Source organism: Thalassophryne amazonica, chromosome 13 (assembly GCF_902500255.1).
Source record: "Thalassophryne amazonica chromosome 13, fThaAma1.1, whole genome shotgun sequence".
Lineage (NCBI taxonomy): Eukaryota > Metazoa > Chordata > Actinopteri > Batrachoidiformes > Batrachoididae > Thalassophryne > Thalassophryne amazonica.
This window is the reverse complement of record NC_047115.1, coordinates 52,824,695-52,849,809: the sequence shown is the minus strand read 5'-3', so window position 1 is coordinate 52,849,809 and position 25,115 is coordinate 52,824,695. Positions and strand designations below refer to the sequence as shown.

At 40.8% G+C, this 25,115-nt stretch overlaps 1 protein-coding gene across 1 annotated transcript in view; it reads right to left on the bottom strand.

Moving 5' to 3' along the window:
- macrod2 (mono-ADP ribosylhydrolase 2) overlaps positions 1 to 24,910 on the bottom strand; it is a 420,587-nt gene extending 395,677 nt beyond the window's left edge. The window contains exon 1 of the mRNA XM_034184236.1: positions 24,774 to 24,910. Coding sequence (XP_034040127.1) covers positions 24,774 to 24,800 — 27 coding nt within the window. The 5' untranslated portion in view covers positions 24,801 to 24,910. The remainder of the gene's footprint in view (positions 1 to 24,773) is intronic.
- Between the last annotated feature and the right edge of the window lie 205 nt (positions 24,911 to 25,115).

The following is a 25,115-nucleotide window of genomic DNA, read 5'->3' as shown; positions in this document are numbered from 1 at the left end:
AGAGCCTGATGTTAATGGTCCTGCAGTGTAATGCACTGAGCTGAGTAACGCTCTGCCCTCCCAGGTCCATTGGTGAATGTTAATCATTAAACATAAAAATAAACATTCACCACACCCGTAATTTTTCTCTCTCTCTCTCTGGCTGCCATTCCATTAAGTATCAATGTTCAGTTTGATCTCTGGGGAAATTTTTCTCGTGTCTGTTTGTAACAGAGGTAATACTCAAATCAGGAGATGTATTCACAAAGCATCTTAAGGGTAAAATTAGCTCTTAGTGACATCATTCTAAGAAAACTCTTAGAATTCCTTGAGTTGTAAGACATTTCTTAGGATTTTCCCTTGGTAAAGGTGCCCTGACACTTGCACGACTTTGATCCGCACACTTGCACGCATATCATCGTGATGATCCTGCCCACTATGTTCCTAGCTGGAACATTGTGTGCTGGACATTGCGTATATAAAGTAATTATTTCGTAGCAGATTAATAATTTTCTCTTCGAGTTTGCTGTTGAAAACGTCTCTAATCGCATCTGCAATCACAGAGGACAGCTCCAGCAGCAGCCCTTCTCTCACACGCTGGTGCATGCTGAACTAGGTGGAGAAAGCATTTGGACCGTCTATAAAGGTAATTATTTGTCATGTTTACATTGTAATGTCTTCTTAAAACAGTTGCATTTTCTTTCCTTCTTGTGTGCAGCTGTAAAAGTATGTTTATGACAGATTTAACATCTCTTAGAGCCCCTTGACACATAGTGTGAATACGTACAACTCAGGGTGACTCACGGCGGTAGAGTGCATATGAGTGCACCACGATACAGTGCGCCGATGGACAGGCGTGCGCGATGCTGCTGCGACAGTTCATGCACGCGACAGTGTATTTTCGAGCAGGAACACAGTGCGAGCTCCTGCAGCTGCTCGCACTGTGTTCCATGGGACGAGGTGCACCACATCGTGCCGCTTATGTGGAGGAAAATAAAATAAAAACCAGCTGCATAATTAGTGAATATCACGGGGTTGATATAAATAATACATAAAAGGGGACACAATACAGTTAAATAACCAGGTTAAATAAAAAGAAAAAAAATGCCACAGGATTTGAATCCGCACGCTCTGATTACCAGACGGAAACTTTACCACTGTGCTACAATCACTGTCTTGTAACAGGAGTGTGAAATGGCTAAAATCAACAAGCAGATAAATGTATTTTCTAAAAAAAGAAAAAAAAAGCGCTGTGATAACTGACCAAACGGCATTTGGTACGGCGTATTTCTGCTGATATGTAACTTAAAGTTGCATATTTGTGGCACTGTTGGGTTGTCCTGGTCCTGCGGCACGCCGCTTACAGCCCTCACGGCCCGACAGACGTTTCCTGTCAGACGTGACATTCAGATCACCTGTTACATGTCCAAACGGACTGACAGTCTGTTTTTCCTCCCATCACAAAAGCGATATCTGTTTTTATGTACAAGGTCTATTAGAAAAGTATCCGACCTTATTTAAAAAAAAAAAACATATGGATTTGAATCACGTGTGCTTGCGTGAGCCAACCTTGAACCTTCATGCGCATGCGTGATTTTTTTCACGCCTGTCGGTTGCGTTATTCGCCTGTGAGCAAGCTTTGAGTGAGGAGTGGTCCAGCCCTCTCGGTGGATTTTCATTGTCAGGGAAATGGCTGAGAGACAGCCGCTTTGCTTGATCAAATTTTTTTTAGAAACTGTGAGGCACATCCATGTGGACACCATTCGAGAAATTCAGGTGGTTTTTGGTGAAAATTTTATGGGCTTCAAAGACATTAAGGGATGTTACTGTCCCTTTAAGGATGGCCCACAGCAGCTGTGGGGCGCGCCACGCTCCAGCTGCCATCAACAGGCTGAGCGACCATTTCATTTCTAAACGGATCGCTCTGTGGATCCGTGACCATCGTGTGCAATTTCTCTGGTTATCACAAGAGCTGGACATCAACTATTTTCCTGCAGATTTCAATTTTAAGAAGAGATTTTGTCATGGAAAGCCGAGCGGATGCTTCGCGCGTTACGATGGATTTGCTGCTGAACCGACACAAAACCACCTCCGTTTTGGTCTCACAGGACGGCTTTGAGATGGCGTTCAGACAGCTGTCGGTGGTTTTTCAGTCGAGTGATTATCCAAGAAATTGTGGACGAGCCTGGACATTCCAGAACATATTCTGTGACGCTTCATCACGGCGTTGCTTTGTGCGTCGCGGAATTCCTCCGCACGTTTGTCTCAATTTGCCGAAAAAGTGCTGGTGTCCACGTCTTTTCACAATTCCTGTGCTAGTCCAGACGATGTCCCGGATAAAACATGAAGCGTCACAGAACATGTTCTGGCATGTCCAGGCTCGTCCACAATTTCTTGGATAATCACTCGACTGAGAAACCACCGACAGCTGTCTGAATGCCATCTCAAAGCCGTCCTGTGAGACCAAAACGGAGGTGGTTTTTGTGAGCAGCAAATCCATCGTGACGCGCGAAGCGTCCGCTCGGCTTTCCATGACAAAATCTCGTTAAAAGTGAAATCTGCAGGAAAATAGTTGATGTCCAGCTCTTGTGATAACCAGAGAAATTGCACACGATGGTCACGGATCCACAGAGCGATCCGTTTAGAAATGAAATGGTCGCTCAGCCTGTTGATGGCAGCTGGAGCGCGGCGCGCCCCACAGCTGCTGTGGGCCGTCCTTAAAGGGACAGTAACATCCCTTAATGTCTTTGAAGCCCATAAAATTTTCACCAAAAACCACCTGAATTTCTCAAATGGTGTCCACATGGATGTGCCTCATAGTTTCTAAAAAAAATTTGATCAAGCAAAGCGGCAGTCTCTCAGCCATTTCCCTGACAATGAAAATCCGCAGAGAGGGCTGGACCACTCCTCACTCAAAGAACTGCTCACAGGCGAATGACGCAACCGACAGGCGTGAAAAAAATCACGCATGCGCATGAAGGTTCAAGGTTGGCTCACGCAAGCACACGTGATTCAAATCCATGTTTTTTTTTTTTTTTAAATAAGGTCGGATACTTTTCTAATAGACCTCGTATTTCCACACAAGCACACACAGGCAGTCTGTCAAAACAAGGGATGTGTGCTGCAGCTGTGCTGTCCAGGACCAGAGATGTCTCAACAGCTGTGGGCAGCCAGCCATGCCCCTTGTCCTGTCAGGGGACAGACCAAGATGTCACTCTGTGATCAGATGAGAGATGCCTCGCCTGCAGGGGTAGGAACGCGAACCACACGCATATGTGTTTTGGGGGGAGCCAACACTCTGGAACGCCATATGTGCACTCGGCAACTTCACAGTCGGGGAGCACTTAGACAAATTTCACATCCACCTCGACAGTGATTGTCAAGTTAAATGATCCGTTGTTTTTACTGTCCATTCACAAGTTGGAGCACGGAGCGCATTTGTTTTTTTTTTTCTCTTTCCCTTTTTGTGACAATCAATCACAGCTCTAAAAAAACTATGCCTCCTCACAAAGATAAAAGTTTCTGTTCACTCCTTGCTCAGAGTTGCTCTCAGACACTTCCTGGATCACTAATATTCCTTGCTAGGAATCTTTCGGCTAAGTTGGGAGCTCTCTGAGAGGACTCTGACATGCTTCGTGGATACGGGCCCTGGTCTACAACAAATACATTGTGCCCTCTGCAGAACAAAACTGGCACTACACTTTAAATTACTTCTCATATCATAAAAATAATGTATTGATTTTTGTTGTTTTACCTTAGCTGAACAGAAATGCTACCTGAGGTAGCACCTCATCTTATAATGTGCAACAAGAAGATGATTTACTGTCTTCTGTAGCTTGGCAACATTTTAATTAACTCTCCCAACATTCAACAGGAATAAAATATCTGTCATAGCAACTGAACCTTTTGGCTCATATATTGTAACCCTTATTGAATATGTTTGAAGACTGCATGCAAAGCTCTTACATAAAATAGATCCTTTTTCTCTTTAACCTTGAAGGGAACTGAAACAGTACTAATTTAATATGTCTTTTTACATTCCACATATAATGCAAAGTAATTTGTACCACTGAAATTTTACATTTAACGTTATCAACAATCTTACATATTTTGATATTTATAACAACTGCATAAGTGACTGTATGACAGTCACCTTAATCTGAAGTGTCGCTTGATTTCTTCCCTTGAAAACTTGCCATAAGATTGAGAGAGAGAGCGAGAGAGAGAGAGAGAGAGAGAGAGAGAGAGAGAGAGAGAGAGAGAGAGAGAGAGAGAAAATGTCTCCCATGTTGGAAACCACAGCAGAGAGACCTTGTACTTTGACCAAACACATCTGTAAGACTGGAGACGATGATTGAAGGATAATTGGGTGCAAGCCTGTTGAAATGAAACTCTGTGATAGACCAGGAAATTCCAGTTTCATGGACACAACTCTGGCAAGGTCGACACTGGGTTCAACACCTGGCTTCATAAAAGCAACAAATGAAAGCCTGGAAGGACACATTTTGAGGCCAAGGAACTATTAGATTCTACACACTGATAAAGTAGGACTCACACCTGTGCCAGAGCCACTAACCTGACTAATACATCACACGGTCACAATGCCTGCAATCTTAATCATGGTGTTTCCGTCTTAATACATAACCATTAAAGAATCATATTTTCTGAATGGTCTCGCCTTGTAATTTTAATTAAGTGCATTAAGAGGAATGCACAGGTTGAGCATTCTCATTACTATTCACTCAATAATAATTAAAATATCCATCTGCAAGCATTAAATTGAAAATGCTGTCGTGCGTATCATAATTGCAGCATAATGTGTCACCCAGACGGGTGGACTTCGCAGCTGAAGATACAAAAAGACACCAGACATTCACTCTACTTTATTCAGATCTGCTCTGAGGAGTCATTTATATATTCAGTTTAGTTAGTCCTGCCCACCAGCACAGACTCACACGGACCACAAAGAGGGTCAGAGTAGCATGTAGCATTACATTAGAGAGCCTTACATTAGCAATGCCATGCCTGTGCATGTGACATCTCTGGCTCACTCATATGCACAAAGCCACTGCACTGCCTGATTGATTTTGACTGTTAATTAACCATAATTATGTAAACAAGAAGGCAATCCACTGAGGTTTGCAGTTGATGAACAGCAATCTGTCGCAGTATCTGTAAGATTTGAGATTTACTCACTTGAAGAGCAACTGTCTGACTAAGAGGGAGGCCTGTGCATTAAGTGTATTTAAAGTGCTGTAAATGACATTTTAAACATGAATGTAGCAGCCAACCCCATGACCCTTAAATGGAGTAATTGGGTATGGAAAATGGATGGATGAAGCAGCCAACAACTAAGTTCCATGTGAAGATTTAACAACATAGTGATGTCCTACACAGCCAATGAAGCAACGCTCCCTCTGTGTGCTGTAATTCGAGCTTTTCTGTCCTCATTTATATAGTTGCATGTACTGTAGCTGTAAATGTACTGGCTGCAAGCGTATATTTAGTGCATGCGAGTGAAATCGTTGTCCTTCCCCATCTTTATAAACAGACAGTCATGAATGAACACTCGCATAGTGCTGTGCAGTCAACATGATAGTTAGCAGCAAATTTACAAAAATTCTTCCACCAAGAAACCATGATCAGATGCTAAAAAGACCTCTGCCCAAGAACAGGGTTGGGCTAGAATCAACAACTGTCACACTGTTCCTAGATGGAGAACCCTTCAAGCTACAAAAGGGCTCCAATTGGTGTTCCTTCCTTTTGATGTGGAGGAGGGAGGTGGGGAGAAGAGGCCAAAGGGAAGCGAGTGTTTTGGTCTGAGATGTTGGTGCTAGTGTGGCACCTACTGGCAATAAATCACCCTGAAAATCTTCCTTTCACACCCAGCTCCTCTGATCAAAAGGAAAGCATTTTTCAGGTTGTGGAGGATGTATTTGATGATTCCAGCTCAGATTCAGGAACAAGTCTAACAGATGGGATCTTACAGAAGAAGAAAAAAATATTTGAAGGTGTACTGCAATTCTTCTGTCATTTTTAGTTTACTTTTTCTAACTGTTGTTTTCCTCTGGGAAGCTTCAAAGTAACAAAGGTGCAAGTGGCCATTTTCAAAGTGTTTCTTTTTGTCTAAATCAGATTCTAATGTAGCCTCCTGCATTGACCTGAAACTTTGAAAATCTGTTGCAAACATAAATACGTATTCCAACACTACAGTTTATGTTACTGTGACTTAGCTACTCAGAATTAATTTGCCTCACTGATATTCCTTGTAGGAGATGCAGATGCTTTTTCTCCCGTTTTGCTTTTTTTTTTGTATTCAGTGTGTACTGTAAGTGAAGGCTACAGTCAGAAGTCAGACAATGTTCTTGTTGTGAAGGGGAGACAAAGATAGAAGGGTAATGCTTTTTTGTTCTCAATACTGCCCACATTCTTCAGATATGCTTAATCAATTCATGCTCATTGTGCTATCTTAGTGTCTTGGCGTATAGCAGGAACAACATCTGTTTAATCAACGACTTCCTCTGACAGTCCCTCAGTTGGGTGCGAGCTGTCGCTTCTATTCTCAGATGGTACCACAGAGGGATAGGAGGCTCATAGAAATTCAAAAGACTGTCTACAGGAGCTCTTCACAGCCAGGTACAGCAGCAGAAAAAAAAAAAAAAAAGATGGAGCGAATCCAGTCTAAGTGCAGAGCCTGAGTCTTATACTGCTTGACTATGCTTTAGTGCTTAAATTATTTGAAGAGCCTCTATTCTTGTCACAGCGTATTAATCCCGAACAGAACAGCTAGGTGGAGTATCCTTTGTAGGAGATGGGGTTTGCGTAGACTTGCTGATGATTGCTATAAGCTTCCTGTGCTCATAATCAAGACTGTATCATGCTCACATCAGGCCACTCCACACAGACACTGTGAAGATTACCTCTTCAATCCCCATCAACTGTGATTACCCCTCTTGAGGTGTATGGAAATGTCACATTTTACATATCGTAACATTTCACCTCACATAAAATTCTGCATTCTTCCCTAGAGCGAGGAGAATGTCAAGAAAAGGTGACATGGTAGATCTGCCCCCTTACCCAGCACCGGGGCCCCTCCTCTTGCCTCCTAAATTTGGGTGCAGGGGTAATTGAGGTTCTACTGATCATTAGCTTAGCCTTTGTGGCAAGCCAGCACAACTGCTATCTGTAATTGGATCTAATTGGCCCAGTGTTGCCAATGATTCAGATCAGACAAATAGCAATGACTAATTTAAATGGCGGTGTGACCTTTTAAAAGCTTCTGTCTAATTAACCTTTGTCAATGCATGCAGGTACAGTATGGAGAAGTGGGGTAATGACTCGCTGCCTGAAAGGCCTAGATTTAAATCTGATGTTGAAACACAAACTGCTGACTATGGGGACAACATCCTGTTGAATTCTCAGCAGCACATGTACAAAGCCAGATTTATTTTCTCATTAATACCAGCAATCTGGTCCTTGTGCGATTTATCATGTTCCTTGTGAACATATTGTCACTGTTTGCATACAATTCTCTGAAATCCATCGGGTCAAGGCAAGGATATCCACCAAACATACAGAAAAGCTCCATTTAGCAGTTAAACACAGTTTACTCACTTTTTCATTCTAGCATCTTACTACTATTATCAATATAAAAACATCTTAATGCACACACACTTTATGTATTATTGTGAAACTCAAGTCAAACAATGTTTAGTTTAATTTGACAGTTGTTTAACAACAACAACAAAAAAGTCACAGGTAATTGGTTCATCCATCTGTGTTCTTGTGGGGGCTGGAGCCTCTCCCAGGCTGCTGATCTATCACAGGGTAAACACATATAGACAAAGGTATTCTCTCTCCACTCACATCTACAGTTAATTGAGATACACCAGTTCACCTAACCTGCATGTCTTTGGAAACGGGAGGAAGCCGAATCACTCGGAGGAAACCCATGCAAACATGGAAAAAACACACTCGAACTCCACACACAAAGGACCAGGTGGGAAGCAAACCTAGGACCTTCTTGCTGTGAGGCAACAGTGCTAAGTACTGGGCCACCGGGCTGTCCAGCACAGGTCACAAATTTATTAAAGACTAACATTCCAATGAGTAGCCACTGAAGGATAAGAGCTGGACTACCAATATACAGTTTGATTCCAGGTATGTGCGTCACACTACCAGTCTGTGTCCTTGGGCAAGACACCTCATCTGCATTGTTCCCGTCGACCCAGCTGCACATTGGTACTGGCCGTGGCTGAGGAATTAATCTGCAATATACTGGTATCCTGTCCAGGGGGACAGGTAGACTGTCAGCAGCTTCAGGCTATAGTATCCTGGAATAAGCAAAAGCCTGATGGGCCTCAGGGCCTGTATAGGACTTACTACTTCTTACTTGAAATAAGTAGCCACACTGTGGTTTACATTAATATTAAACAGTCCCACTGCAACAGCCCCCATCCTCCCCCAACACACACACACAGACCACTTAAATCAAAATCATATACATACATATAATGTTCTTTTTTGTTTTGTTTTCACAGAAGAGCAACAACAGTAAGAATACCATTTGTGCATACCGTGCTAGCTGATTACTACTAAAAAAGGAAAAAAAATAAATATATATATATATATACACACACACATACAGGGGTGCACATAACTGGTACTCATGGTGCTCGTGTGTGCTTAAGCATCATTGATGCACAGCAGGGGAAAACATATTTCCTTTAATCTGTCATTGCTTTCCTCTTATGAAGAGGTTCCCTTGTGTTTTCTGTTGTGCATCATTTAGTTTTAGCAGACAGAAGCACCATGAGTACCAGCTATGTGCATGCCTGTATATATATATATATATATATATATATATATATATATATATATATATATATATATATATATATATATATAAATGGCTGAGTGGATCCTTGTCATTTGATTGGTGCTTTCTATGTCACATGACATGGATTATTCGTCCCATTTGTGTTGTGTTGCATTTAGCATGCAATTTGGCTCCATTTACCATGAAAATTTGGTTCCATACATTTTGTACCATTGCACACTGCGAACCCTGCCCATTAGTGGGGGCGGCATTTAGCTAAACATGCAGAGTTTGTTTTGCTGACGGATGACAATTTGAAGGAGATAACTGACGGTGCTAATTCTTCTAAAACACACACACACACACACACACACACACACACACACACACACACACACACACACACACACACACACATAAATCCACTATGCTATACGTCATCTGGAGGCAAGAAGAGCTGTTAGAATGAGAAGCTGGACTAATCTCTGATGTGTTTTTTTCGCTGCACTGAAGAAATATACAGTCCTTTTTTTGGAAGTACAGGAGTCATTGTACAGCAACACAGACTACTGCTTTTCCAATTTGAGTGAGAACAATTTTGGACTCCTATTGAAGGTTCATGTTGGACTATTGAGCAGTAGTGATGCACCAAAATGTAAGTCCCATTTCTGCTGTCTGTAAATAAAAAAAAATATATCAAATGACAAGCATCTATTTTAGCTGTTATATAAAACAAATTACATTCTTTCATTGGAACGAATATTTAATTCGGTGAAAGCTGGAATGTTCCAACATTCCAGCTTTCACCTCATGAAATATTCGTATCATTGAACTCATAAACATTCATTCTGAAAGAGAGAGAGAGAGAGGAGTTAAACATTCTGTCAATGAAGTTCTGGAAATGCTGCAAAGCAGGATGAGACTTTAAACATGAAATCTTTGAGAAACACTAACATGGCATTTTGCTTTTCTGCGATCAGGACACAGTGTGTGCATGGCCACCTTTGCATTCTTCTTTCAGCTATTACACATCAAACCTGGAGTCATTTGCCTTCCAGGACAGCAATTTGCAAGAAAGGGGAGAAAAGTGGATAGACAGAAAAGGTTGTGCCCGATGTTTCTGTGCATAAATGAAAATTAATTAATCACCTTGGGAGCCATGACACAAAAATGGAATTGGGAGGAGTACAAAGTCATTAAGTCTGATATGGTAGTATTTGAAAATATAGATAACGGCAAAGTGGCTGTGGTGTAATTAAATATAGCAATAAAAAACACATTTCATGTATCATCAGTGACCTACCTTTATAAAAGTGGAACATTAAAAGTTATTAACTGCATATTTGACATTACTTCTGAAAATAAAAGGAGACGCCTTTTACAAATTAGCCAGCCAAAACTCAATTTTAAAATGTGTAGAGCATCAAATCTCAAGTCATAGTGTCTTCTTCCACTGATAATGTTTGTTCTTCAGTTGCCTTACTGTCATGTCAAACAGATTATCTAACAGTGGCTCCAGCTGTTGTCTTCAAGCGTGGGGATGCGGTGATGTGTCACCATAAGATATAGGCTGGGGGAATGCTTTTTGGTATCACTGTTGAGCAAAATGAATGGAAACTAATGCACCTAGCTGCCTTCTCCACAGAGAAGGATGGCTAATCCTATCATTCTACACCATTCATCTCCAATCCACATGGCTTTCAGCATTTTTCTCAAAAGGCGGTATGTGGCTTTTCTCCTAGATTGCCTCAAAGCCAGTGCGCTAAAACACTTCCACAGTCGCCTGGGAGCCGGAGATGAAGCAACTAAATGTGCTCTGCAACCCTGTCACTGTCCACGCTGACAGCTGCCAGCCCACTGCACGCGGCCAGAAATAACTTAATGACAGATACTTTCTGAAAGCATCAAACTGTGGCCTGTCATCATCAAATTAGGAACAAAACACAAGCTCGGCTGCCCGCAAGATCATTAGTCAACAAGTAAAACGCTTGCTGCATCGTAAATAAGCTGCACACTCTTGAGGGTAAAATCCCTGTCATTTTGTCTCAACAGACTTTTCCCCGACGCCTCAAAAGGAAGGCCAAACTAAATAATGTTTTGGGTAAACATGGATATCCTTTTATTCTAAAAGGTCATGGTCTAAAGCGTGTTTAATATGGTCTGTAAAATGAAACAGATTCTAAGGCTGAATGACTTCCAGATGGAGGCGTCCCCATCTATGCAGTCTGTGTGTTTCTGCCTGACAAATGCCACACTTGCTTCCAGGAGAGAATCTGAGCAGCCTTCCATGACTAACTGAGACAGGGGACCTGCATTAAGCATCTTCTCCACTCCATGTGCTGTGTGCCATCTCCTGCTCCACTGAGAGGAGGGCCCACAGGGTCTGACAACACAGACACAGTATAAACGTGCAGCCATGCATCATTTAAATGCATGCAGGTGAATAAAATCTATCATCTATCATCAGGTCAGGAAAACACAGTCGCACATCCAAGAAATTATTCTTTCAGACAGAAGATAATGTGAATATAATGTCTCAGTCAGTGGGTATAATCAATCAAACATCATACTGCAATGAGGCTTTGTTTTTATATAAGGTGCAACAATCTAAAGGACACGTGCTCATGGTCACTGCACTGTGTGTGAAGAAGGAAGCTTGTTTCATGTCATTTGTAAATGTTGTTGGCATTTTGTTTTAGGTCATATCACTTATCCCTATGCTATTCTACAAATTTCTAGTTCTCCTCAGTCTTTTGTTGTCCTCTTGTCTCCTGTCTCTTGTCCAGTCTTGGGTCTTGTTGCTGTAGTAGTTAGTGACCCCTATGTACTGTAGTTTGTTGTATTGTAAGTTTCTGTGATGTCCGTGTGCTTTTATTGTTAATTGTTAGTTAATTTTTACATCAGCCTGTCAGGGACTACAAATGGAAATGAGCCTACGGCTAAAATCTGACATATTTACATACTGTATATGTTCATTAATATGTACTGTCCCTTTTAAATAAATAAATAAGAAATATTTATGAATGTGTCTGTATATGTTTAATGATGAAATGTGGCACTAACATAAATGAAGGCCAGAGATCCACCAGTATGTCACATGCAAAGTAATATCTTCTTTTTTATAGTTACTCGAGGATCCTCTGAATCCTTGTAATGCTGTAAAACAAGCACTGTTCAGTGGAGACAAGTGTTCAGTTGAACTGTAGTCACAGGCCGCACAGCTCCCACGGCTCCCCTGAGCGATGCTGCAGAACCCAGCCAGCAATGCTGGCATCCTGACTGCAGGCTGAGGTCAGTCAGAGCCCGGGGAGCTATGACAGCCTGCTGCTCTGTCAACTGCAGAACAAAGCCATTGAAGCATGACTGAAGAAATGAGCAGAGAACGTCACCTACACGGATCCTTTCACATATGCCTCAGAGAGATGAATGTTGAAAAAGATGCAAGCACCTGCTCCCCCCAACCAATAAGAAAAGTAAAACGACAGATAGCAGCTGAAGGATTTAAAAACCTGACTGAACAGACCATGAAATATTTGTGCAAAAACTGCAATAGAGTGAGCGCTAAAGCCTTGACCACTCACATGAAGGCTTTCTATTCAAGTAGTGTACTTGATAGTTAATCATCACTTTCTCATGTAAAGGGCATCTCACAACCAGGTCTATTCACATCTAAGACTTAAAACTTGCCTTATGAATTAGATAAAATAACATGCACATCTCTATGTACATTTCAAATATGACAGAATTAAAGGGGAACTTTGACATTTTTCAATCTGGGTCTTATTTATTTATTTATTGCCATTTTTGGGTTTATATTTTCAACTGGGATAAAATGCATTTAATCACCAAACTTGCATTGGCTAGCTGGCTACAGGAACCCTTTCTGTAAGACAGAGGTGCACACTCGATTTGTAATGCCTCAGTAGAGAACATCGCAACTGAATGGACTGGAGGCTAAGGTAAGCACTTAACTGTGTACTTGGTCATTGTAAATCAGTTTATTTCCATTTAGCGAGGTAAACATACACATCCACGTCATGCTACCAGCCACAATTTCTTAATGACATTGACAGTGTTTGTGTTCTGAATCAGAATTGCACCAATTAAATTAACCTTTTTGTGCTGAGCTAAAAGATTAAACAAAACTTAAAAAATAGACCCCAGGTTTAATGAAAAATAAAGTCTCAGTCTTAAGCACTTATGTGCAAAAGCATACTGCTGTAATTTTCTTTAAATTTTATTTTTTATTTAAAAATTAAATAAATACATCATGTATTTTCTTATGTAACTCTGTTAAAGGGATTACATTCAATTGAGATCTCGAAAACGAATTAAAAAAATAGAATAAAGGTAAAAATTAGGTTTAATTATGTCCAAAAGAAGCTATTCATATTATGGCATTTACATTTTTAGTGGGGTTATTTAACAGTACCATGACAATAAGTGGTGGCATTAAAGTTAAACAAGCAACCGGAGGGTTTTAAGTTCAGCACCCTTATGGGACAGGTGTTGAGAAGTTTTCATGCTGAAATAAGAGGAAGGAGGGGGGCTCAAGTGCCTTGAACAAACAACAGTTTCTTGAAGCAGAGCTCAAGTAGGAACAGTGGAGGGGCACTCAGTGAGTCCAAACGATTTTGTGGTGAAGTGTTTTATTGAGCTCATGTTTCCTCAACTTGTGAATTCTTCAGATCTATTTACTCAAATGAAAACATCTCATATGCACTTAAGTAGTTTGGACAGAGACAATTTGTTTTTGAAAGTTTACCCCTGCACACTCCAACAATGTGGTTGAAATCAGTGTCACAAAATGTGCATGTAGTGCAGACTTTCAGCTTTATCTCAAGGGATTTAATAAAATATCACACCAACCATGTAAGAATTACATCCATTTTTATATACTGCCAATGTACTTTCAGAGGAAATAAGTAATTGGACAAACTAAATATAAGAATTAGTGTTAACTCAAACAATCACTTTTATAGACCATTTTCTTAACCCTCTGGGGTCCGAGGGCATTTTTTTGGACAGTTCACTCGCCTGGCATAAATGTTTTATTACTGCTGTTAACAGCTCTCCCGGCATCCCACAATCAAGTTTTATGTCTCTTTTTTCAGGACAACCTGTGCTTTCAGAATATATATGTTTTTGTTGTGTTTTATAAGTGTAATAAAGGTTTATAATCAAAATAGGCAAGGAAAAATAAAGCAAAAAATAATTGTCCACACACATTTATTCAAAACACACAGCAAACTATATAATAAACAACTGTTTTGACACTTTATTAAGGTAATTTGAGGTCTTGTGTGACTGTACAACATAAAGTCCCAGCAGAAGACTGCCCCTCCCTGAGCCTGGTTCTGCTGGAGGTTTCTTCCTGTTAAAAGGGAGTTTTTCCTTCCCACTGTCGCCAAGTGCTTGCTCACAGGGGGTCGTTTTGACCGTTGGGGTTTTTACGTAATTACTGTATGGCCTTGCCTTACAATATAAAGCGCCTTGGGGCAACTGTTTGTTGTGATTTGGCGCTATATAAATAAAATTGATTGATGAATTGATGATAAAGGTTCAAACAATAAACATAAATGCACATTTTGAACAATATATACAAAATGGTCTATGCGTTTTGTTGTCCACTGATATGGTAAATAGTGCTTTATGCAGAGAAAGCAACAGAGTTATCCAGTAACATTCACATGCAAACTAGTGGAGCAATCCTGATAGTTACACACTCTTTGTTTGAGCACGTGAGATTGTCATCAGAGGCTCTCCGTCTGCTCCTGCTTTCACTGATCGCTGTGCGTAATGACGCAGGACACACTGAGTATGTACTAATAGTATGTACTCATTGCAGCACCCAGGGGGCTATTCAAATGGGCCAACTAGTAACATATCATTTCCGAAAACGATCTTTGGCTTTTCACGTGAGGTAAATCTGCCCTACGATTGGATTTTGGAAAACCATGTGACGGTGAACCAATTCCGATTGGACACTCACATTGCGCACATCATCACACAGCTTCTATGAGGAGTACAAAGATGGCTGATGGCTGGCTCGAAAGTCCGCGGAGTTAATTTTTCAGCAAAAACAGTAAGTTTCTATCTCATATCATTCAAAAGTTATTTATAATTTAGTAAACTTGGTTTTAGTCGTCGTATATGACGGCGTCAGCCCCAGAGGGTTAAATTACATCAAACAATGAATAAATAACCTTTTCCAAGTAGATAAGTATTCTTGGACTTCATTATCATCAATCATCAAGAAATTGTTAATTTTTTAAACATTTCCATCCATTTATTCTATATATATTACATTTTTTAATTTTATTACATTTTTTTGAATAACTAAATCTTCTTCTTCTTCTTCTTTGTCTTTCGGCTGTTCCCGTTAGGGGTCGCCACAGCAGATCAATCGTTTCCATCTCACCCTGTCCTCTGTATCTTCCTCTGTCACACCAACCACCTGCATGTCCTCTCTCAGCACATCCATGAACCTCCTCTTTGGTCTCCCTTTTCTCCTCCTGCCTGGTGGCTCCATCCTCAGCATCCTTCTCCCTATATACCCTGGGTCCCTCCTCTGCACATGTCCAAACCATCTCAATCTCGCCTCTCTGACTTTGTCTCCAAACCGTCCCACCTGAGCTGTCCCTCTGATATGTTCATTCCTAATCTTGTCCATTCTTGTCACTCCCAAAGAGAATCTCAACATCTTCAGCTCTGCCACCTCCAGCTCTGCCTCCTCTTTTTGTTAGTGCCACTGTCTCTAAACCATACAACATAGCTGGTCTCACTACTGTTTTGTAAACCTTCCCCTTCACTCTTGCTGATATTCTTCGGTCACAAATCACTCCTGCCACCTTTCTCCACCCACTCCATCCTGCCTGCACTCTCTTCTTCACCTCTCTACCACACTCTCCATTACTTTGAACAGTTGACCCCAAATATTTAAACTCATCTACTTTCACCACTTCTACTCCTTGTAACTGCACTATTCCACTGGGCTCCCTCTCATTCACTCACATGTACTCAGTCTTGCTTCTACTGACTTTCATTCCCCTTCTCTCCAAAGCATATTTCCACTTCTCCGGACTAGACACAACTTGCTCTCTACTCTCACTACAGATCACAATGTCATCTGCAAACATCATAGTCCATGGGGACTCCTGTCTGATCTCATCTGTCAACCTGTCCATCACCACTGCAAACAAGAAAGGACTCAGAGCTGATCCTTGGTGTAATCGCACCTCCACCTTGAATGAGTCTGTCATTCCGACTGTGCATCTCACCGCTGTCACACTATTCTTGTACATGTCCTGCACTACCCTAACATACTTCTCTGCCACTCCAGACTTCCTCATACAATACCACAACTCTTCTCTTGGCACCCTATCATAAGCTTTTTCTAAGTCCACAAACACACAATGTAACTCTTTCTGTCCTTCTCTGTACTTTTCCAACAGTATTCTCAGAGCAAACACTGCATCTGTAGTGCTCTTTCTCGGCATGAAACCATATTGCTGCTCACAGATCTTCATCTGTTTTCTAAGCCTAACTTCTACTACTCTTTCCCATAACTTCATGCTGTGGCTGATCAGCTTTATGCCTCTGTAGTTACTGCAGCTCTGCACATCACCCTTGTTCTTGAAAATAGGAACCAGCACACTTCGTCTCCACTCCTCAGGCATCCTCTCACTTTCCAAGATTTTATTAAACAATCTGGTTAGAAACTCTACTGCCATCTCTCCTAGACATTTCCATGCCTCCATTGGAATGTCATCTGGACCAACTGCCTTTCCACTCTTCATCCTCTTCATAGCAGCCCTCACTTCTTCCTTGCTAATCTCTTTTACTTCCTGATTTACTCTCACCACATCATCCAGCCTTTTCTCTCGCTCATTTTCTTTATTCATCAACTCTTCAAAATATTCCCTCCACCTTCTCAGCACACACTCCTCACTTGTCAGCACATTACCATGTGCATCTTTTACCACCCTAACCTGCTGCACATCCTTTCCAGCTCTGTCCCGTTGTCTGGCCAATCGGTACAAGTCCTTTTCTCCTTCCTTACTATTCAACTTCTTGTACAGCTCGCAATATGCCTTTTCCGTTGCTTTTGCCACTTCTCTTCTCGCCTTACGCCGCACCTCCTTGTACTCCTGTCTACTTTCTTCATCTCTCTGACTATCCCAAAACTTTTTCTCCAACCTCTTTCTCCTTATGCTTTCCTGGACCTCTTCATTCCACCACCAAGTCTCCTTGTCTTCCTTCCACTGTCCAGATGTCATACCCAGTACTGCCCTAGCTGTCTCCCTCACCACATCTGCAGTACTTTTCCAGTTGTCCAAAACTGCTTCCCCTCCAACTAGTGCTTCTCTCACCTACTCGCTAAATTTCACACAACAGTCTTCCTCATTCAGCTTCCACCATCTGATCCTTTGTTGAGCTCTCACTCTCTTCTTCTTCTTTACCTCTAAAGTCATCCTACAAACAACCATCCTATGCTGTCTAGTGACACTCTCTCCTGCTACCACCTTACAGTCTGTGATTTCTTTTAGCTTGCATCTCCTATAAAGAATGTAGTCCACCTGTGTGCACCTTCCTCCACTCTTATATGTTACCCTGTGCGCCTCCCTTTTCTTAAAGTAGGTATTCACCACAGCCATTTCCATCCTTTTTGCAAAATCAACTACCATCTGTCCTTCCCCATTCCTATCCTTGATACCATATCTACCCATTACTTCCTCATCACCTCTGTTCCCTTCACCAACATGCCCATCGAAGTCTGCTCCTATCACCACTCTTTCATGCTTGGGCACACTCTCCACCACCTCATCTAACACACTCCAGAAATCTTCTTTCTCCTTCATGTCACAACCTACCTGTGGGGCATATGCACTGATGATATTCATCATCACCCCTTCAATTTCCAACTTCACACTCATCACCCTGTCAGACACTCGCTTAACCTCCAACACACTTTTAACATACTCTTCCTTTAAAATGACCCCAACACCATTTTTCTTCCTGTCCTCACCATGGTACAACAACTTGCACCCACAGCCGATGCTCCTGCTCTTACTTCCCTTCCACTTGGTCTCTTGCACACACAATATGTCTACCTTTCTCCTCTCCATCATATCAGCCAGCTCTCTCCCTTTACCAGTCATACTACCAACATTCAAAGTCCCCACTCTCATTTCCACCCTTCTAGTTTTCTTCTTCTCCCGCTGTTCGTGGCAACGTTTTCCTCCTCTTCTTCGTCGTCTTCGCCCAGCAGTAGCCCAATTTCCACCGGCACCCTGTTGGGCAATAGCACCGGTGGCGGACGTTGTTAACCCGGGCCGCGACCAATCCGGTATGGGAATTCGATTCTGAGTCTGCATAGTTTGGTTGGCTTGTTTTACGCCGGATGCCCTTCCTGACGCAACCCTCCTCATTTATCCGGGCTTGGGACCGGCACTCAGAATGTACTGGCTGCACACCCCATGTGGCTGAGTTTTTGAATAACTAAATACATACAGTATATTGTTTTTTTGTTTGTTTGTTTTGGAGGGGGCATCTTTAAGACTTTGTCTATTTCTTTGAATTTTCTTGTTGGCCTTTTTCTCTTTGGGATCTTTGTCTTTTGTCTTGTCTTTTTGTTTGGGCTGTTAGGATTTTTCTTCCATCTTTTTGTTTTCTATTTTTTGTCTTTTGCCTTTTTGAGATATATCTTGTGATGTGTTTTTGTTATGCCACAAGAGTTTGAGTAAATGAAAAAACACCACAAAGAGACCACAGTTTTCCTTGTCAGTCCTGAGTCCTTTTGTTTGATCAACAAAAGTTTACAATAAAATGCAAACAGTATGGAATCATATCTGCATGGAATAGGCAGTTCTCAAAACCTCAGTGACCATGCAAGAAGAAGACGAGTGAGGGAAGCCACCCAGACTTTTGTCTGTTGCATCACCACTCATACAGTTTTGTGGAGTGCCACATAGAATTTTCTTAAGAAAGAAAGAAAGAAAGAAAGAAAGAAAAAGATGCAAAATTTCAGCTTCAGTTCATCAAACTCAACTGAACTCAAACTTTATTTGTAGAGCACATCTAAAAAGTGCTGTACAGAAGTGGGCACCAGGTTACACCCAATAATAAGTAAATAAACAAATAGATGAAAAATAATAATAACAAAAATGACAATAACAAGATTCTGGCACACCTACGCACATGTAAACCGCAAACTTAGATCTAATCTGTTTTCTTGTGTGAGAAAGAGTTTAAGGCTGAATCTCAGTTCTACCCCTTGGCCCTTCCCCTTACTCCTTCCCCTCCATTTTGCGCGGGCAGGAGAGACAGAGGAGTGTCTCAATTCTCTTTTTGAAGCAAGGCGGAGGGGTAGGCGGAGGGATACAAATCCCTCCAAACATAGGGAGTCTGGATGCACACTCCGTTTGGAGGGGTAGGAGGAGCTTACTGCTGTCTCCAAAGAAACAAACATGGCGCAGAAAGAGCTGCAGAAATGAAAGCGGCTTTCATTACAAATTATACTGTTTAGAAAGTTATAATTTGCCAAAAAACTTTACAGGCAGTTGTCTATGACAGCAACGTGTATGCTGCTGGATGCATGTTGCGTATATTGTCGTTCTGAAGAATATCGTAACTTCGCTCGTGCGCTGAGGTGTTATAATGCATATACACACAAACGTTACGATAAGACACTTTTATTTCTCACAATGGAGAAAATCATGATAAAGGATAAGCACGTTAATTTGTATGTTCATAAATCTTTGGATAATAGCGATTCCTGCTGTTGGATTTCAAGGTCTGTAACAGGTGTGTATTTTGTAAACAAACAGGGAGCCCTGAGCACACTTGTCTCCTAATAAGCTTTCAGGCAGAAAATGAGAAGTTTCATCAATGGGAGTAAGTTGGAAAAGATATAAACACACATGTATATGTGTAACACATAACCTGACGTCCTAATAGACTGATATTATTTGTCAAGGAAATTTCTAAAGGAAATAGGGCTGGATGCAAAAAATGGGATAATTTGAAAAAGAAATATAAGGTTAACAGAACTAGATGCAGCCCATAACATTCATACAGGTGCTGTTCATATAATTAGAATATCATGAAAAAGTGGATTTATTTCAGTAATTCCATTCAAAAAGTGAAACTTGTATAATGTATACATTCATTCCACACAGGCTGACATATTTCAAGTGTGTATTTATTTTAATTACTAATTAATTAATTAATTACTAATCAACAAATTAATGATTAATCAATTAACAATATTAATTAGTACTATTATTGATGATTAATTATTGGTATTATTAACATTAATTAATTCATAACTAATTGATTATTAACACCATTTTATTATCATTCTTCTTCTTATTATTATTATTATTATTATTATTATAAATTACTAATTAATTAAATAAATTATTAATACCACAAAATTCTCCAACATGATTGTGATGCGTCGAAGAAATCTACGAATTCTTTATTTCTTTGCATTTATGCAGAAAGGCGAGAAAATAAAAAGAGCAAACAGGCTACTGCAACAAGTTACACTTCGGCTGCCATGCTGACAAACAGTGATGACAGCAGTATGGGCAGTTTTTTTGTTCCCCCCGTAAGGTGGAGGGGTGTCTCAATTCATAGGGCTAGAAGCATACCCCCTTCACCTTACCCCTTGTTTTAAAGGGGTAGGCGTAGGGCCAAGGGGAAGGGGTACAAAAGAGAATTGATATTGGGCCTAAATTCCTTTTACACCAGTAAAAAGTAGTGTATTGTATTACAATATCGTATCGTATCGTATTACCAGCAACCTATAACTACTACAAAGATGTCCTGAATGTCTTGTTGGCTTCTCTCACTAGTCTCCTCCTTGCACAGTCACTAACATTTTGAGAACTGCCTACTCCACACAGTTATCATGCAGTATCATAGTACTTGTATTTCTTAATGACTGATGTAAAAGAAGTCCAAGACACTGTCTGTGTCTTGGCTGTGTCAACCCCCTGACTTGTCAGAAGAAAAAAATGCCTTTAGAAATTATTATTTGCATGAATAAATATCCTTAGATTTCATTTGTCTGTTTACTTATGGCCTCTGAAAATGGAGGCACTGTGTACATGTAACAAACAATAGTTTAAAGTTGGAGAAACTGAAATGCTGTCTATTTAATACCTCAACTGGACAGATGAATCCAGATAGGGACGGAACAGAGCTTATTTCACACTAACAATCACTACCAGTGGAGCACATCTTCATCCAACCTTACATGGCAGCTCCTTATATCATTATGTTCGTATGTGTGCCCGTGAATGGGTGAATTTGAACCATCACTGCATCTATGCCCAGATGGGAAAGCACTATAGAAATGCTAATCCAGTCACCTTTTGAGAGCACAGTTTTTAAAATGTACCCATCATCTCCACCATGCATTATCATGGGTCACCTAAAAGTCACATTATACATCCATTCAATCAGCATAATGGCACTTTATGACAGCAAAAGCTCGACTACTCTTTGTAGCTTGAAGTGTCTGGTGATACCTCTGAACGTTCACTCATACTGCAAAAACTGAGGTGCCCTCGAGTGTAGGAAATGTATTAAAGTCTTGAAACACGTTCACACTTCCCGCTCTGACATTGTGCAGAGAGAGGTTGAAGCGATGACTGTAGTCGCTGGACTTCTTCTTTACCTAAAGAGTAGCTTTCAGTTTAAAGAAACAGGGATTAACTATGCCTCTTCTTAATCTTTGATGCTCAAGTTTATTTTGTGTTAGGCTTTGTTTTGACTCCTATGTCTTTGTAATGCCCTGGAATCCCCATTAGGAAAGCAACCGTCGAACATTCTCAAATGCAGCGCTCACTTTTGTCCACTTTGTAGCCCTGCTTGGCGGGGTGCCCGTCTGCGGTGGGATCTCTTGTTTCTCACACACTGCACAGCTCACAGAGAGACCCTTTCAGAAGAGTTAAAATGAGCTTAGTGCTGATTAGCTAACCAAAAAATTGGGCTTGTGCTCTGTACCAAGAGACTGAAAAACTGACTATTAATAAAGAATTAGGACTCAAGAACCCTTTAAGTCTCTCTTCAAGGATGTCTTGCATATCAAGGCCTGATGAGAGCAAAGCTACAGTTGTAAATCAAGGCCACATTCTTGCCAGAAGAAAGACGCAGCAATTTCCTGTTTGCCTTTGGTGAAAAGGTTTTCTGTTGCCCTTGCACCAAGGAGAGACAAAACGGACTGTGACTAAGATAATGTAATGATTACGCTCATCCCACACGGCCAGTCAATCACACAAAACCACAGTTTTCACTGAAGGCTCGTTCAACATAGAGCAGCTGTATAAATATGCAGGACAGGATCGAGCCAGCTCCCAGTAAAAACACAACCTATTTCTTATAAATATATAGATTATTGAACAAATAAATGAAGCGATCACTCTAAACTAAATAAACCTTTGGAATGTGCCAGAAACAAAACAGGGGCTGGAACATGTGTAGATGAAAACAGGCTCGCTGTTGATGTGTATTGGCTAGTTTTGCAATAAAGACTGAGAGGCCTGGTGCAAAGGAGGAGGTGTTCTCCAAGCCCAAAAAGCCACGAGCCCACCCAAGTAAATTATGTGATTGAACAAATCCACTGGTAGGCACACTTCAGTTAATCAGCTAACAACTAATTAGCAAAGCTAACTTTCATTCGCAGATTAGCTTTTCAGCTAACTGTGAAAGCTGTGATGGTCAAATTATGTTCTAATAAATTACGTTCTGCTAACTATAAATCAGATAGCATTTAAAAATAAAAAAATTCATTGTGAAAATCATACATTTATCCCTGTAAAAGATTATATACTAATCCATTAAGTGAGGACGTCAAGCTATCTTAATGCATCAATTAGATTAATAAAAGAATCTTCCATGTGTTTTTTAATTACTTCAAATTTCTTCTTAATATTACATTTCAATAATTTCTGTACAGCAAATAAACTGTATGTTGAATGAAAACAACCATTCAGTTTCATTCCTTCATTTAATTACTTGCATGTGTACGTGTTGATCATCATCTGATCTTGGCACGCTAAACCTTTTTGGGAATCTCTATGCTTACGCTTCAGCATATTAAAATTTCAGCTCTCTAGGTCTGGTTTTCATGGTTTTAGAGCCCCCCCACCCCCCGGAGCCAACACTAAACTGAAAGTGCCTTGATACTTGCACAAATTTGGTCAATGCACTCATTGTAAACCCATTGTAAACTTGTTATAAACCACTGTAAAATGTGCGTGACATCGTGCAAGTGCGCAAATAAAATTTTGAAATGTCCAAAATCTCTGGCACACATTAATTATGTGAACTTCACATGAACATTGCACAAACAATTAAAAACACTGAGTGTCAGTGTGAGTCATTGAGTCAGCGCACCACAGTGCAGCTCATCTGAATGATTATGACGAGATGTTAAATCTGTCTAAACATAATTTTACAGATACTCATAAGAAGGAATGAAAATGCAACTGTTTCACCAAGCCATTACAATATAAGTATTACAAATAATTACCTTTAAGATGATTCCAAATGCGTTCTCCATGGCATGAAGTGCACGAGAGAGAGAGAGAGAGAGAGAGAGAGAGAGAGAGAGAGAGAGAGAGAGAAAGGTGCAGCTGTAGGAAAATTCCTCTGTGATTCCGGAAGCAATTAGAGGTGTTTTCAGCAGCCAAATCCAGCGGGGAACAGTTGGTGGCATTGTCATGAAGAATTGCATGGCAGTGCGGAGGTTAAATGCGTACAAGTGTCAAGGCACCTTTAGCAGTTAGTGGTCGCTTCAGCTAAATGTTTTTAGCAATTTATCTGTTTATTATCACACATACTGAAGCAAACGTTTACTTTGCTGTGCCCACCACTGTGCAAATCCCATTCCAATATTTGAATCATTAGTGCAGTCATAGATACAAATGTAACTGGGGATGTTTGAAGATCAGCAACGCCTGTCGATTTCGATACGACTTCAAGACACTTAACATAACTACAGGAGTCTTTAGGCTTCACAATCCATTTAATTGCTCTCTGCAGATGCCTTCAGACACTCACAATAAGTCATCAAAAGAGCAGGAATTTTTCACAATCATTTTTAATGAAAGTGGCACACAGCTTTGTCTTCTCGCTGCTGGAAAGTACTTCCATTGATTGCCCTCTGATGAGGCTGCAGGCCAGTGGCTTGGTGTTGGAAATGTTATTTGTAGCAGTTTGGTGTGATACTGCTTTGTTTACCCTCTGTGGGCAGGGTAAATCCATATATCATGTGGGCCAAAGTGGAACATATGCTCTGGAAAAGGCTAGAAGCTGGCATAGTGTATGAATGTTCTGCTGCTGCCAGCTGTGGATTATGTGGGCACCATCTCATCTAAAGCACTCATTGCTCAGCCAGATAGGAAGAGGAAAAAATTAAATGGCGCTTTTCCGGTTCTTTAAAGTGGAGGTGGTTTCTTAAGGAGGTGGCACAGACAAGAATCAAAAATGTCTGAAATGATTATTTAGCAGCACCCATTTAATTTCCAAGGAACAAATGATGAATAATGAATCCACGCCTTAGGAGACTTTAAAGAAGGTCACAATTTTTAAAGCTGAATGTGGCTTACAAACAATCTGCAGTTACACTGTGGATGTAAATATGGAGAGGTAGCCTCAACGACTTGTCTTTCATTTAATCACTAGCCAAAGCAGTCGACATGAAAAGCCTTCATTTGACAAAAATGAAACATTACCATTTGTTGTGTTCTCTGGTGCCACATAAAGAAGATTAAGGTTTTTCAGAACTGTATCTAAAATGAAATATACTTAATCCGTTTGTGCTTGTACATTTTCCAAATTTCCCCAACATTTCAAACGTGGCATTTTGCACAGAAGGTTTACTGACTGTCAAGCAAAACACAGAAGCTCAGAATTTATTTCAGACTGTACACAGCGGAGCCAGACATGGCAGAGTACTCACCACTGTGCTCAAATGGTGTTCCTCCATCAGCTTGAGAGAATTCTCGTAGCATGAGGCGAGGTCATCAGACTCTGTACGGCCCACGTGACCTCGGGCCACTGGGCCCACAGTGTGGATCACATCTGTTGGAGAAGGACAAAATAAATAATTAATAATCCTTTCACCGCTCTGCTTTACATAGGTGGCAGGTGTTGCCCGTTACTGTAAGGTTCTGGGCACAGATTTTGGAAGCACATATTAGAAGTGAACTTCATTTCACTGGAATGTAAGACAACATAAGAGCAGGTCACATAGTGGGTAAAGAGATGGGCTACCAATATGTAGAACTGGGCACGATTCCGG